We start from the raw sequence: 15,580 nt of genomic DNA, 5'->3' as shown, positions 1-15,580 counted from the left end.
CTGTGTGCAGACAACGGGCCACATAGCCTAAAACATCTCTAATCTGCCACCCTCGGTATAATATGTATCAGCTGGTTGATCTTTTTCTTGTTTGGAGCAAGTTCATCTATAAAATGGCAAGTAAAATGCTTTCACGGTATGTGGGTTCAGCACTTCTGAAACCGCAAGTAAAACGACTTGCTTCTTGCATAGGATACACAACAGTGGGCTACTTGTGCCTGACTTTGGGCATTCAGAAGACTAAAATGTCCAAACTATGTAGCTAATGTTTAAAATTGAATTGTGGGGCCCTCCAATGAAGGAGAATCCCCTTCAAAAATTAGCGTATGCTGCTAATTGCAGTGTGCACACGGTATTCTTTAGTAAAAGGCGAAAGAATAGTTCGCTTTGTGCCCGCTGCGCAGCTGCGTGCTTTCGATTGGTAGCCTTGGCCTTCCTTATATACTGCTCCCTCCAAGCGCTGTGACATCGAGGAGCGATGTGGGACTAATCTCTGCGGGAGGTGCGAGCCTCCCCTCCGCGCAGCCGCAAGTAGGTGGAAAAGGCCGAGGCAAAGGGCTCACGGCCGGGCAACCCTGTGGGCTTCTTGGCCCGGTGATACTACTACCGGGGAGCAAATGCCAGAGGCTTGCCTAAAAAAAAAAGGCGGCACGACGCAATACGAGATACTCCTACTTTCTTGTCCGGTGTTGAGCACCTGTGCTGCATGTATTCTCATCGATAAAACCCCCTCAAAAAAATCAAAAAAATGTTGTGTTGCATTCCCTCAAAAAAAGAGTTGTATTGCAGGCAGGACATGGATGGATGTTGCTTGGACATGACTGGTTTTCTTGAACTAATAGATAAATCTCATGTATGTCGACAGCATTTTAGCATCTCTATTTTGGCAATATAAATAGGTGGGTACGCACACCATATGATACTGGATCAAACTCTCCATGAGAATTCATAGTTGCCTTATGGCAATGCTACACCTACGAATGGTTTAACGTAATTGTTACGTAATTAGACAGCTGGCATGTTAATATTGAGGTTAGAGAGAAGGCAGGCCCCACCCCACTTAAAATCAAGGGGGAGAGAAGTATTGATGGAAGGTTACGTAAGAGATTTACGTTAGTCTTCGTAGGTGTAGGATTATCATTGCCTTATTTGTAGCTTCCTTACTAGAAAAGACGGATGAAACTTGAAAGAGTTTGACAATTTCCGTAGTCCCCTCGTTTTCGAGCAAGAACGTGGATACACTAACACGCAGAATCTAGCTGAATTCAACAATCGAACACATGCTCATACACAAACCCACAAAATGCAACAGGCGAGCCCTGGGGTTGCCAAAGCTATAAACGAACAGAACACTTTCTAAAACAACCGAGTCAAGTGTCTGAGCAATACATACACTAGGCGAGAACCTAATCACTACGCGAAACTAGTTTTCAGAGTGTTTACACAGCCAAAAAGAATAACACCGGCTAAAACTCTCTACTGCCTCGAGAAAGTGAGAACCACAGCCTCACAATCGCAAGGTTGTTTGCCTGCTGAACAGCGTTCAGGAGAAGAGCCTCCGGGACCATGTCGGGACGGCCGCCGCAGGTTGTTGCACCGCAGCAGCCGTTGTGAGGCTAGCCGCTTTTTCTTTCGCCTCCAGTATCCGTGCTCCCTTCGGATCAGCCAGAAGGGACTTCTGGAAGGACTGCGGAAATCCTGTTGCGATGATGGTCACGTGGATCTCGCCGTTATAACGGTCGTCGACCACAGCTCCGAAAATTATGTTGGCCGAGGGATCAGCCAAGCTTGTCACGATCTGCAGAAAGGGGATGAGTGGTGGTTACTTCCAAAGCAGTTGAACAGTACATCCCATCCATGTCAACCACCTAAATATTCTCGACGTTCTCATGGCCAATTCTTCAAAGATTATTCAAAGATAACAGTAAGGAGTCGTACACACACACCTGAGACACCTTGTTCACTTCTTGCAGAGTGATGTCCTTCCCGCCGGTGATATTGTACACGACACCAGTAGCTGCCTCAATGGACGACCCTATCAAAGGGGCAAGAGTTGCCTGCTCGGCAGCTTCTTGGGCACGGTTTTTGCTGGAAGAAACACCAACGCCGAGCATGGCAGTTCCAGAATTTTTCATCACAGCTTTCACATCGGCAAAATCAACATTCACGAGCCCAGGTATCTGCAGAGTTTCAGATAAGTATTATGTCATCTTACTACTATGAAGATGTCAATTGGTCATGGCGATCTATTCATGTGTGGCTTACACCACATGTTGAGTTTGTCACAGCTGGTTGGAATGAGGGAAAACTTGGAACTAAAAATCATTTTAAGCATACAGTATTGTTTTTTAACAATAGCAAAAACAATCTTTTTAAGCATACAGTGTTGTTTTTAACCATAGCAAAAACACATGTACATTGTGCTAGTCACAACTAAGTAACTGCAGCATAGAGAAGGGCAAAACCTACCGTGATAATGTCTGATATTCCTTGGACACCCTGCCGAAGGACATCATCTGCAAGGAGAAACGCGTCTTGCAAGGGCATATTCTCATCAGCAATATCTAACAACCGATCATTTGGGATCACAATCAGAGTGTCAACACTTCTTTCCAGCTTCTCCAATGCTTCGAGTGCCTGACGTGGTAAGAAATTTAAAAAACTAGAGAAAAACAAAGGCTACTTAAGCAGGAGTGGTCCAAAACAAATACCAAGCACTGCAAACAGAAATTCCAATGACTAGCAATCAAATGAATCCATATCAGCAGATGATGGGTAGTTAATAATCAAATGCGTTTTAGGGGTATTTTCACAAAACAAATAGCAACAAATTGTATACAGCAGCATTAGGGGACTGACGCTAAGACTACTGTAAGGACTGAAAATGACATTGCAAGAGGTAGGGCTAACTCTTGTAGCTGGTGTTTGCATAGCAGTCTTCTATGTGATAAAAAAGAAGTGATGTATGCAAAAGTCATTCCAACCTTAATCAAAATTACCAAATATTGTTCAACAGGACACCAAAAATGATTTATATTCAGGTTCAAATACATACCTGTAGAGAGCGCTTGCGTCCTTCAAAGCTGAATGGGTAGGTGACAACACCAACAGTAAGATAACCAGCTTCCTTTGCTATCTGGGCAACAACTGGAGCAGCACCGGAGCCAGTACCCCCTCCCATCCCAGCTGTTATGAAGACAAGGTCCGAATCTCGGAGGGCATTGGCTATCACTTCCTTCGATTCCTCGGCAGCCTGTTCTCCCAAATTAGGATTTCCACCAGTACCTGTTTGCACGAACATAAGTCAGTCTAGTTAACATATTTGCTATTTGCAATGGAAGTTACAGTCAGTAGCCATGTGTCATCTGGTATACTGTTTGTTTTTTGTTCTATTTTGCAGGGCATCAACACAAGTTTGCATTAGAGGTGGCGCCTTTAACAGGAAAATATCTGTAAAGACAGCATTCTTTCATAAGAAAACAGAAAGTATTACCCAGCCCACGAGTCAATTGTTCTCCAATTTGTAGCGGATGCTGCGCCTGGGAATTCACAAGAGCCTGGGAGTCTGTGTTTATAGCATAGAACTCGATACCCTGAAATTGTATAATGCAGTCATCAGTATTTGAGAAATCAGACAAGGAATGTGCAGTCATCATTACTGTCGAATTATACTGCTTTAAGACTCCCCTGGATGCTTCTAAGGAGGCAAGGAATAATTTCCAATCTATAAGCACACATTTCGTTGTTTATTAGGGAACAGTGTAGTACGCATACACACACCTTCACATCAGCCTACATAGACTCGTATGCTGAACTAAAGCGCATCACGAGCGGTGGCCTCGGGAAATGGATTCAGAGCACGGACACAATGCCGCGGATTAACTCGTTCACTTGCTAAGTTCGAATTTCAAATCAGACTAGGAAATGGATCTACACGCCGAGCACGGGACAGAAAGCAACCCCGGTTCCGCGGGGGGAGGGGAGGGGGTCCAAGCAAGGGGCACCGCACTACCTGAAGGCCGCTGCCGATCATGCGGTTGACGGCGTTGTTGCCGCCGCCTCCCACGCCAACGACCTTTATCCTCGCCGTCTCCACGGGCGCGAACGCGAAGGAGCACCGCACGGCCGCATGGCGCGGCCGCCGCGGCTGGTTCCGGCACCCGCCTCTATGGGGTCCACGGGGAGGCAGGCCTGGGAGGTGGAGGAGGGCGGAGGCCGACGAGGTGGACGGCGCCATTTTCCCTTGGCCGTGGGGGGAATGGGGATGGGGAGAGGTGGCCGGGAGGAGAGGAGAGGGGATCTGGCGTGCAATACTCTAGGGTTTTGGGGGATTTTTGGAGGGTTTTGCTGCGCTGGTTTCTCGAAATCGACCAAATATCCCCTGTCGTGTCTACAGTACCTTCCTGGTTGCGGTCGGGCGGTTTTATTTGTCATTTCTTTCTTCTGCAAATCTGCAAAAAAGGAAAAAAGTTCAGAAAAACATGAAAATGTGAGATAATATACTTTTTGAAACTTCGGTAACTTTATTTAATCAAAGACAGCTAGTGCATCGGTAAGTTTGATGCGCCAAGTCTAAGCGTACCATGTACAATGGTAAAATTGACAAGATAACACATTTTTATCGTGCCGTTTGTGTCAAGAACGCACAAATATATGTTATTTTGTCAGATTTTCATGCATTATATGTGTGTGCAAATATAAGTTGCTCCCCAAGCTTTGAGGGTTCTTTTGGATACACGAATTATGCATTGTGAGCCTATGACAATGCTTATGTTGCTACTTTAAAAAAAACACCCTCATATATTAATCAGCTTAAAACATGCTTACAATCGTTCATTAAAGAATACGCCACGCGGGTCAAAACACTATACTCCCTCCGTCACAGTTTAGAAGGCACAGTTAAATTTGCGTGCGTTTCCATAATAGACAAGGTTTAGGGCGCATTGCATTTATTTCTATTAGCTAATTAGTACTCCGATACATTATTTCTATATGCATGCGTAATGTGAATGCTATTTCTTAGCCCATCTCACAACCAATAGATAACCACCTAGGTCCCAGAGAATTTGCAAGCGCGCCTACTAAACCGTGATGGAGGGAGTAGTAAAGAAGACCGTCCGACCTATTGTCAAACCTAAATTTGGCGATCTCATAAGCTGCCATGTTTGTCTAGCATTTGATCTTAACGATCTTGAGATTATTTATAAGCTTCATAATGCTCCGTGCTTCCCACTTAAGATCAACAAAAGAGATCTGACAAGAAAATTATTTGCAAGAAAAGAGAGCACAAAAGAGCTATCGGATTCTACAATAATGGGTTTATTGAGACTGATACCAACATAGAGCCCGGCAAGGCACGCACGAATCTTCGCTTCATCAACACACGTGCACGGCCCAGTAAAATCCCAAGAAAGGATGACTACTTGGCTAAGGAAACGACAACAAATAATGGTAGCCATGACCAATGTTTGGTTTGGCTGATTAGACAATATTATTGACTAGTTAGCGTCTTCTTATGAGATTCATAACTTACAACACTTGTGTTACTTCATTTGGTAACTAACACTTGGTTACATGTTTTGAAGGGATTAAGGCAAAATCCTATGACATGAGGTCGGTTTCTAGAATTTCTTTATTTGTTTGGCTGGCAAGAGCACGGCCTGACCTTGGTTTCTATGGGAGCTCGGCTCTAATGACCCTATCCGTTTCCTTATCTTGGCGAGCTCGGCGGAGGCCAAGGCGGCCTCATCGAGTTCCACGTTGGCAACCTCAGCTTCGTAGGCCTTTTGAGCTCCCCCGTAAGGTATTTGTGCCATTCGAGCCCGACATCTTTAGCTGTAGATAGGCGTAGGATGGGACCGCCATGAATTTCACATATGCAGGCCTGCCCAAGATCATGTGCTAGCCGCTTTGAAAGGGAGCGACCTAAACTGTACGATTTTGCTTTGGTAGTTGTGCTCGTCTCTGAAGATGACCTCGATCTCGATCTACCGCAGGGGAGACATTGGGCGTCCCGACACCACCCCATGAAACCACACGTACGTCCGACCTATGTGGGCTAGACACTGAGATATTCATCTTCTCTAGGGTGTTAGTGAAGATAATATTGAGGTCGTGGCCTCCATCCATTAGGACGCATGAGAGGCAGCAACCCCCCATGATTGGATCTAGCACCAAGGCATGCTTGCCTGGATGGACGACGTCCTCGAGGTGATCCCCGACGTCGAAGTTCACCATTTCCTAGGTCCACGCAAGTCGCTCGTTGGTTGTGTTTTCTGCTGCGTAGATCGCCTGTCGCCCAAGTTTCTGGTTTCGGCGTGTATCCGCCGTCGTGGATATCATATTCACGGATGTCTCGCGAGCGGGCTGACGGCTTTGTGGAGCCTGTACAACGCCTCGCTCGCGTTTCCACACGAGGTGGTTAGGGCTAGGGTTCTCATCGTACATGTGGTTGACGGGGTGTGAGGGTGAGATGTCGAAAAGTCGACCTGATCCATTGGAGACCAGCTCAAAAGAGTCGAACGTGAGGGATTGGCCTGGCGGGAACTTGCCGTCCTCTTCTGATTCTCCGCACCGGGTTAGGTCTCCAATCAACGACGCCATTACTTGGTGCGCCAACTAACGTGAGGGATTGGCCTGGCGGTAGGGTTCATGATGAGATCAGAAGTACCGAGACGGAGTCTGCACACACTATTTACCCAGGTTTGGGCCTCCGAAGAGTAATCCCCTACATCCTGCTTCTTCTTGTTATTCATGGTGAAGGGATACCTCATGGAGAGGATTACAATGGTGTACCGAATTACTACCGAGAGTTTGGATCTAAGATTGGATGATGAATGAGGACCTAGATCTCCCTTTATAGACATGAGAGGTATATGGTTTACATGGGGGTAGATGTCATCTACGGCGCCGCCGCCCTCTAGTCTTGGAGAGCACGAAGGTCGCCCCCACCTCTTAGGGCTTCCTCCTAGTCTGGTCCTCGCGGGCCTTGTGTATCTGGCAAGGTCGGGCCCCTTTATGTTAGGTACCCCGAGTACAGGAGACCGTCAGGGGAACTTTCCGTTTATCTATATCCATTATGTAGCTCAAGTCGACACACAATAAACCCATATCATGGTCCAACAACCAGAACGCTAATACCTAACCTAATTTTGTTCTATGTTTTACAAATCCGTGCCACCAGTAACATGATATGCGCCATACACCTATCAATGGTAAAGCATTCCACATGCCACTCACTCATCCTTGTTGTAATGTCCAGGCGTGACCATGTGGTGCGGCTGGTTTAGGTGTTATGGCAATGGCTTAGGAAAACATCGATATATATATTATAGTGATATCAATCTAAATTATTGTTGGTTTGCTTGTGTTTCTCTCAATGGTTCAAGGGGTCTTTTAGTTATTACACACATCCAATTCTGTATCCGAGTTTGCACCATATTTGCTATCCATTTGTTCCCGTTAGTATTTGTTTCCGGGGTTTCTATATTCGTTTCCACTTTCGAAAAGAAATATGAAAACACATGTGGCAACACTTAGTTTCGTATGCTTTTGCTCCATTTTCACCCCCTCTCGTGAACCAAACATGATGTTCGATTAATGGTTAGTTGTTAAACGAGACATATCACGAGCCTCGGTGTTAGATTTCTTACTCCCATGTCTAAAGACAATTCTCTCTCGGTCGTTGCATCGATCTTGATATCCTCAAGGATTTGACCGTATAAGCATTTTGTCGACCCTTGGATACCATGTGTAACCTCCAGATAGTCAGAGGCCAGACACAATACTAGCCAAAAATGAAGGTCACCCATGAGATTGAGAGCCTCTCTGCATGCCATAGTTGCGAGACTACTCGGGATGAGTGATGCCATTGAAGACAATGGCGTGCCCTTGTAAGTGTCATCCTCCCATATGCATACCACATGAACCACACATCTCAGTTGTGTCTCTGAGACAACTACATGAATATCAATCTTTGAGCCAACATCGATGTCGTACTAGAAACCTTCAGCCTCCCCCCGTGCTACCTCTCCATCGTTACCTCCAAATCAAAGATAAAGTTTTCCATAAACAGGTGGGTGGACATGGGGTATGGAGGATTTCCTCATGGATTGCCTTAAGACATCTCCAAAGCGGCTCACCAAATCTCCTCTATATGTTTAGATCAAACGGTATGGACACTTTTAGGCCTCCAACACAGATTCTCGTCTTGGGCTGGACCCATTTGGACGTCTGAACCCCCACAGTCCACCCAAAAATTTGTGGGAGGCATGGGGAATTCCAAACGTCCGCCACGTTGGAGTCCTACAACCCGATCCCACCTAAAACTTTGGTCGATTATAGAAGCATCGCCACATTTAGACCGTCTCATCGACTCTCACCACCCCGCGACGAACCTTCCCTGTTCCAGGCATACCATGTTCATGGTATGACAACCGACGAGGCGCATCGAGGAGCATAATGGGCTATTAAAAAGTCGGCTGGGCACCCCCCAAACTCTACCTCCGAACCCATTCTCTACATTTTCTCACCTCTATTCGTGGTCCAAGCCCCATAGTTGTTCATGGTATGACAACCGACGAGGCGCATCGAGGAGCATAATGGGCTATTAAAAAGTCGGCTGGGCACCCCCCAAACTCTACCTCCGAACCCATTCTCTACATTTTCTCACCTCTATTCGTGGTCCAAGCCCCATAGTTGTTCATGGTATGACAACCGACGAGGCGCATCGAGGAGCATAATGGGCTATTAAAAAGTCGGCTGGGCACCCCCCAAACTCTACCTCCGAACCCATTCTCTACATTTTCTCACCTCTATTCGTGGTCCAAGCCCCATAGTTTGTCATCCGCCGTTTGTCGTCACCATGCCGTGGATGAAGATAACGCGATACAAGAAGTTGACGCCGATGTGTCGCGTTGAAATCGTAGTGGGGGTCCATGTTCTGGACGCCCGGTGGCAGGCTCGTATTGAGGCGAGCCAACATACAAGGTCTCCGGAGCCGAGCTCGTGGAAGGAGTAGGAAGGTTACCCCATGGCACTAGCGGATGTCCCGAAGGATGATGAGACGCCCGTGGAGGAGGAGGCGATGACCGTCGAGGTCGCGGCTCCGGCTGATGGGGCGGTCGATCACTTCTTAGTGCAAGAGACAACAAGTTCGACCACACTCCTAGACGAGCCCCGCGCGGTCATGGAGCAACTGGAGGTGGAGCGCAGATGCCTCTGCCCTCGTGGCGCTCCTCGCAGACTTATAATTTGTCAACGAGAAACAGGTAGTGCTCGCTTCCATGCGGAGGGCCCTCACGGTCAACCGAGAGCTCCGCATCAACGAGGCGCTGCGTGCCTTCCTCTTCGAGGAGCTTGAGTCCAAGGATGACGTGGAGACGAAGCAGCACGATGACCATGCCAAAAGAGTCACACATCGACAACTCTCGTGAGTTCGCGCCAATGGCCAATGACGATGGGCCGACTCCTCCTATGCGGGGTCATCGACCTCACCTCAGACAACGAAGAGTAGGCTTTATTAGAATAGTTTTTAGTTATTATTAGCGATCTTTTGCATTGTTTAAAAAAATCTATGACCTAGTGAAATGACTCGGTGTCAGCCTTATATGAGGTATATGGTTGAATGATGTATATGGGTACGGACACGTCCGAAGAACGCCCGCAGACATTTGGGAGTGTTCATTTATGCCCTTACATAGGGCATTTATTTAAGAGAAACGTTTTGGGGCAAACCTGGTCACTTGCACTCCTTTTTTTAAAACACACACACTTTGTAAATACATGCGCGGGGCGCTGTCTATGCAGCCCACAACTCGAACTTTCAAGGGCAAACAAGGGAGGGGATACGACAATCTCCGAGCAGGCTCATTGAAGTGGATCCTATTCACACCCTGTAGCGCCGCGCCACCCACCACCTAGACGAGTTGGACCGGTGCAGTTTGGGTTTTTTCTTGTTGTTTCTTGCTCGCTACTTTACTGCAGCTTTTTTGTTATGATTTTGTTTTGCTTATCTTACTTTCATTTTTTCCTTTTCCTTTTCTTTTGTACTTTTTAATACATGGTGACCAGTTTTTTTAGCGCACGATCAGCAATTCTTTAACGTATAGTGAACATTTTTAATATACACTAAACATTTACAATTATACAATGGACTCGTTTTTAGTACACACTGAACTTTTTTTAATTCAATGTGAGCATTTTCTTTGTACGTACTGAACAAATTAATAGAATATTTATTTTTATTTATAATAGAGTTTTAAATATTTATCTCTGTAAAAAAATCCCTGTTTTTAATAGAAAATCCGAAAAAAGTAAAAAAAAACCGCTCGCGCTAGAGTGGGCTGGCCTATTTGCCAATGTACGTCCAATTCCTTCTTCTCATTTAGCCCATCCATAGCTTCGGCTCAGCCCACGTCCCGCCCCGCCGCAGGGGTTTCCTTCTTCTCCCCTCCCCTCTCCCCGCAACCGTAGACTGGACACGTCCCCGGCGGGCGGGTGGGCGGCGGGGCCCACAGGCGCAGAAACGCATCCCACGCCTCCTCAACAACCGCATATCCAAAACCGGGGGGCACTCTCGCCATTCCGCACCGAGTCCCCCCGTTCCACACGCGGCTCGCCCGGCCACCCCCCGATGACGCGTGGGCCCCACGCGCCCCGGCCCCCATTGGCCAGCGGCTGCGTGGCCGGCTGCGCGGTGCGGCCCTTTCCGCCGCCCCCCTCGCGACGAAACCCTACTTAACAAATAGATTAGGCGAGGAGGAGGAGAGAGAAAGCCTCACCCCAGGGGAAATCAGGAGAGAGAAAGGGGCGGAGCTAGAGAGAGAGAGAGAGAGAGAGGGGGGCGACAAAGGGGGGGAGACCAAGCTGCAGAGACAGAGAGGGGTAGAGAGAGAGAGAGGGGGGGGGGGGGGGGGGAATCGCGGTGGGTTTTGGCGGGGCGAGATTTGAGTTTTTTTCGCGCGGCGGCCATGGTGTCGGACCAGGAGATCGCCGCCTGCGTGGAGTCGCTCCTCCGGGGCGCGCTCGAGGCCGGCGGCGGCGGCGCCGGGGAGGCTGCCTCGCTCGCCGCCGTGCTCCAGCAGGCGCAGGCGCGGCTCGGCGTCGACCTCTCCCACAAGGCGCCCTACATCCGCGACCAGATGGACCTCTTCTTCGGGCCCCGCCTCCAGCCGCCCCCGCCGCCGCCGCCCAAGGCCCAGAACCAGAACCAGAACCCTCCCCCGCTCCCCGCCTCCGCGCCCGCGCCCGCGCCTGCCATGACGCAGGCCCCGCCCCAGCCCCAGCTCCTCCCGCTCGAGGTGCAGCAGCAGCAACAGATGCTGCAGATGCAGCAGCAGCAGCAGCAGCAGTTCGCGGCGATTCAGCCGCAGTTCATCTTCCAGACCATGCCCCAGCTCCCGCCCGTCGTCTCAGGAGGAGGCGCCGCCGCGGTCTCCGCGCCGCCGCCGGCCGTGCCGGCCATGGCCTTCTACCCGCCGCCGCCCCTCGCCTTCCGCTACACCAACGCCCTCGGCGGGGTCGCCACTGGTGGGACCGTCTCCTTCCAGCAGCCGGCCCCTGGGGCCGGGGCCATCACTTCCCCCACAGCTGCGCCACAGGCCGTCGGTGACAACAAGGAGAGGTGAGCCATGGATAACAATTAGGGTTTGTTCCCTAGATTCAGTTGCTTGACACACTGCAACTACCTACCTTTTGGCACTGAAATTTAGGTGGTTGGACATTTAGCTGGTCGATTCATGTGATTACTGTTGCTAATTGTGTGGATTGAAGGTTGAGCTGATTGTGTTCATCTGGATTCATGAAATGACACCTAATAGCGGCCGTAGGCTTAGGGTTTAGGGGTTCAATATGGCAACTTTGTTGGGCCCAACTACGTAACGTCGTTTGCTATGGACTCCAGTAGTGTGGTGCTTAGGATATCATTATCCGTTTTTTCGCCACTCGTAACGGCTGATTCGCTTAGTGACCGTTCATTTGTAGTTTTGTTCTTTGTCCATTTCCGCCACTTTAACTGGACTCGTCAACCAGGAAGGTAGTTTGGCATGGTTAGCTTCATTGGTTGCATCCAATACGTTGAGCGTCATAAAAGCTAACCTTTTTATTTTAAAAGGCGCACATTTCCGTTATGAATTTATTTGATACGCAATGAAGTTCAGGACAGCTGTTATGCCAGAATGTACAAACTAGAGCTTAAGCCGTACATGCCGTACTTGTGGAATCGTAACCTCCTTCAGCTTTTGTGAGCAACCCGTTTCTTTGTCTGTGTTGACTCTTGTCTTCTGCCTACCCTGTTTTTGAGGAAATAGTCCCAACCAGTCGACTAGTGTCCTCTAAATTTATTCTGTGCATTTGTATGCCGAATTATCATTTTCTGGCTGATTTGGTACATAGGAAGTGTTAATTATACCTTTTGAGTTATAGTATTGTGCTAATGGACCTTCTTTAGTTCATCAGGCTTTAAGAGTATATTTTGCCTCAACACTGAACTGTTGTATTTTCATGTAGTTCATGCACCCATGTTCAACACTTAAATTTTGTTACGTTATACGGGCCAACACATAGTACTAATTATGGAATTAAGTCATCTATGTATACCAATCGTTGTGATATGTTTATAATTTCTTCCAGTGCCTCTAAGAGAAAGAGAGGTGGGCCTGGTGGCTTAAACAAGGTTTGTGCAATTTCACCTGAACTTCAGACTGTTGTTGGCGAGACTGCCATGTCAAGAACTCAGGTACTTTCAATATCTTCATTCACTAGATCAGATTTCTTCCCCTTGATTAACTCAAATTGTTCACTTCTGAACTCTATTCTTCATTCAGATTGTGAAGCAGTTATGGGCATATATCAGGCAGAATAATCTTCAGGATCCTGATGACAAGAGGAAGATTATATGCAATGATGAACTTCGTATTGTTTTTGGAACCGACTCCACTGACATGTTTAAGATGAACAAATTGTTGGCCAAGCACATAACTCCTCTTGACCCAAGTACGTGTTTTTGTTTCCTTTTATCTATATCTGCCTGCTAATATACATCTGAATTTACTATTAAGAATTCTCAAATACATTATTTTGATACTGCAGAAGATCAACCTTCGGAAGCAAAAAAGATTAAGGCTGCCACTCCAGCTCCTCAACAAATGCCTACTATAAATCAAAATCAGCCCTATGTGGTTGTTTCTGATGCGCTAGCCAAATTCCTTGGTGTAGAAGGAACGGTGCCTCATGATGATGCCCTCAAGTACCTTTGGGATTACATAAAAGCAAATCAGCTTGAGGTATGGATGTGCCTTAACCTTTCTTTTACTTGCAGGATTCCAGTTTGTTCTTTGCTTGCGGATACGTACTGAATGATTGCTGAAAAATCCAATGCGTTGAAACACTACTGCCAGGAGTAACAGTAGTAAAGACTGATGAATAATCTAAACTCACATCTTTCCTCAATTTGGTAGAGAATCATTGAGATATAGGTGTCTGTTATGCTGCAGTAGCTGTGTGTCATGTTTACTACCGTGTCTTTGGAAAGAATTTAAGCCGCATTGTCTTTTGAAGACCATTTTGGATGTGTTCTTCCTACAGTAAGACTCTTGAATGCTTCATGATATATTGTAGTGATTGTTTTATCCTAGAATGTGGATTGTGGTTTGGAACTGTATCCATCTCAGATACACGCATTTATAATGCTAGCAGTTTCCAAATACAGAAAACAATTGTTGCATTAAGAGGTCGGTTTCAGAATAGCAGCCGAATTTCTACATTGATTTTGAGCATGCACTTCTCTGTAAAGTAGTGTCGGGAAATGTTTGCCAATCATACCTCCATGTCCTTTCACCTCCTGATGATGCCATTCCTGAGAATTTTAATTATTTGTTAACTGGGACATGCTGTCCAGCCCCATTGAGACGCATGAGATCCATTCATGTTCTGTTTGATTGTGCACAGGATCCTGCGAGTGCATCAATACTATGTGATTCCAGTCTGCAAGAGCTGTTCGGCTGCGAGAGCATTCCAGCTTCAGGATTATCAGACTTGCTTGCTCACCATTTCATCCAAAGGACATAGCATATCCTCATTAACTGGTTAGAACATTCACTGTTTTTTTCCTCTATCCAGTGTACATCAGCTACTGAAATCACTGCAGGTAGATACATGGATATGCCTCCTACCGATGCACTGACTAACCTTGTTTTGCCCTGCTCTGCTCGCCGTCCATGCAGATGTAGGATCGCAGCGGTGCCAGATAGGCCTAACTTTACAGAAATGGTGTTCTTACAAAATGGACAGCGTAGCTTGTGTATCTCCCCGGCGTTCCGGATTATGGACTGCGTCAGACAAAAGTCAGATTATTTGTGGTAGCCTGTAACTTGCCATGTGTGTGTATTGGCTGCCGCCCAGTATTTGGTTGGTGTAACTCGCACTGAGTTGTTGTTAGCTTTAGTTTCTGAGTGTCAAAGTGTCTTTACTGACTATGTAAAGTTATGCTTTATATCTGAGTGCCAGATTGAATTGAATTTTAGTTTTCTGATGAAAGGTTTATGCTGAGGTTCTCGTTGGGCCTTCCATGGTCACTGCATTCGTATGTTAAATCCCTTGTGTTTGCATTACTTGGGGAATTGCTGCACAACAGATAACCTCTACACTTATTTTCTGGAAAGGCACCTGTAGGCTGTAGTTCCCCAAAATAAGATGGAAAAGCCGGGGCATCTTTTCCTTGCAGAAAGCCTCGGTGTAGCAGCGGCTCGTGCTCTGTCAAGATAATATTACCTCTGTTCACTTATATAAGACGTTTTAGACATTACACTGTTCAAAATAGTAGTAGAAAGCAAGCTCTCTAAAACGTCTTATAAAAACAAACAGTGAGTAAATAGTACTTCCTTCGTAAACTAATATAAGAGTGTTTAGATCACTATTTAATTTACAAAAGAAGTACTAGCGATACTGTGATGAGCTAACTAAACTAGTAGTACATGTTGACAAAGCAGGTTCACCATAAAAATGGAACTGAACGGGGGACGTCAAGCAGACAATCCAATTTATTTTTGTGTTCGCTATGCATTTTCTCCCCATTATAATCCTCCTCTCTGACGCCAGGCGGAGTTTCCACGGGTCCTCACAGTTTACAATACTGTCACTTGACCTAGAGGTGCTGCTTGCGTTTGTTAACTGAGCTGACACCTCACCTAACTGAACCGAACCAAAATAAGCCCTTGCTAAAACAGGTCGTGCATTCCTGTTTGAGTTTTAATTTACTACAACTCTGACGAGACAACAACAGAGAATCGTTCAGAAACGCGTGGGTTTCCACTGACAAAGAGCCTTCGATGAACTAGTGAAAAACAGACATGATTTATTACTCTATCGACCTTGAAAAAAAAGAATACTCTGCCCTCTGCATCGATCAATGCACACGGCCAACCATCGTTAATGTATAATATTCATCGAAAACTACAGCATCAACACTTGTCGGATCAAATCAAAAGCCCTAGATCACTACTCCCTCCGTTCCAAATTACTCGTCGCAGAAATGGATATATTTAGAATTAAAATACATCTAGATATATCCATACCTGCGACA

General features: G+C 46.7%; 2 protein-coding genes and 1 non-coding gene across 3 annotated transcripts; 1 reads left to right on the top strand and 2 right to left on the bottom strand.

Moving 5' to 3' along the window:
- Nucleotides 1-287: 287 nt before the first annotated feature.
- LOC125542004 lies at nt 288-406 on the bottom strand. The gene has a single exon (XR_007297789.1). It is a non-coding gene; the product is annotated as a U5 spliceosomal RNA (small nuclear RNA).
- Nucleotides 407-1,337: 931 nt separating this feature from the next.
- Nucleotides 1,338-4,348, bottom strand: LOC125539887 (cell division protein FtsZ homolog 1, chloroplastic). Its single transcript, XM_048703427.1, has 6 exons — nt 4,013-4,348; nt 3,494-3,593; nt 3,056-3,285; nt 2,470-2,637; nt 1,947-2,180; nt 1,338-1,798 (listed from the first exon to the last, which is right to left on the bottom strand). Exons 1-6 carry the CDS (start codon nt 4,235-4,237, stop codon nt 1,544-1,546), a joined length of 1,212 nt encoding a protein of 403 aa, XP_048559384.1. The 5' UTR covers nt 4,238-4,348; the 3' UTR covers nt 1,338-1,543.
- A 6,448-nt stretch (nt 4,349-10,796) lies between these two features.
- Nucleotides 10,797-14,535, top strand: LOC125539886. Its single transcript, XM_048703426.1, has 6 exons — nt 10,797-11,623; nt 12,631-12,736; nt 12,825-12,993; nt 13,090-13,283; nt 13,948-14,084; nt 14,223-14,535. The coding sequence occupies exons 1-5, from the start codon at nt 10,971-10,973 to the stop codon at nt 14,065-14,067; spliced, it is 1,242 nt and encodes a 413-aa protein (XP_048559383.1). The 5' UTR covers nt 10,797-10,970; the 3' UTR covers nt 14,068-14,084; nt 14,223-14,535.
- The last annotated feature ends 1,045 nt before the right edge of the window (nt 14,536-15,580 follow it).

Source organism: Triticum urartu, chromosome 2 (genome assembly GCF_003073215.2).
Source record: "Triticum urartu cultivar G1812 chromosome 2, Tu2.1, whole genome shotgun sequence".
NCBI lineage: Eukaryota > Viridiplantae > Streptophyta > Magnoliopsida > Poales > Poaceae > Triticum > Triticum urartu.
The sequence above is the reverse complement of the archived record's forward strand: the minus strand, read 5'-3'. Positions and strand labels throughout refer to the sequence as shown.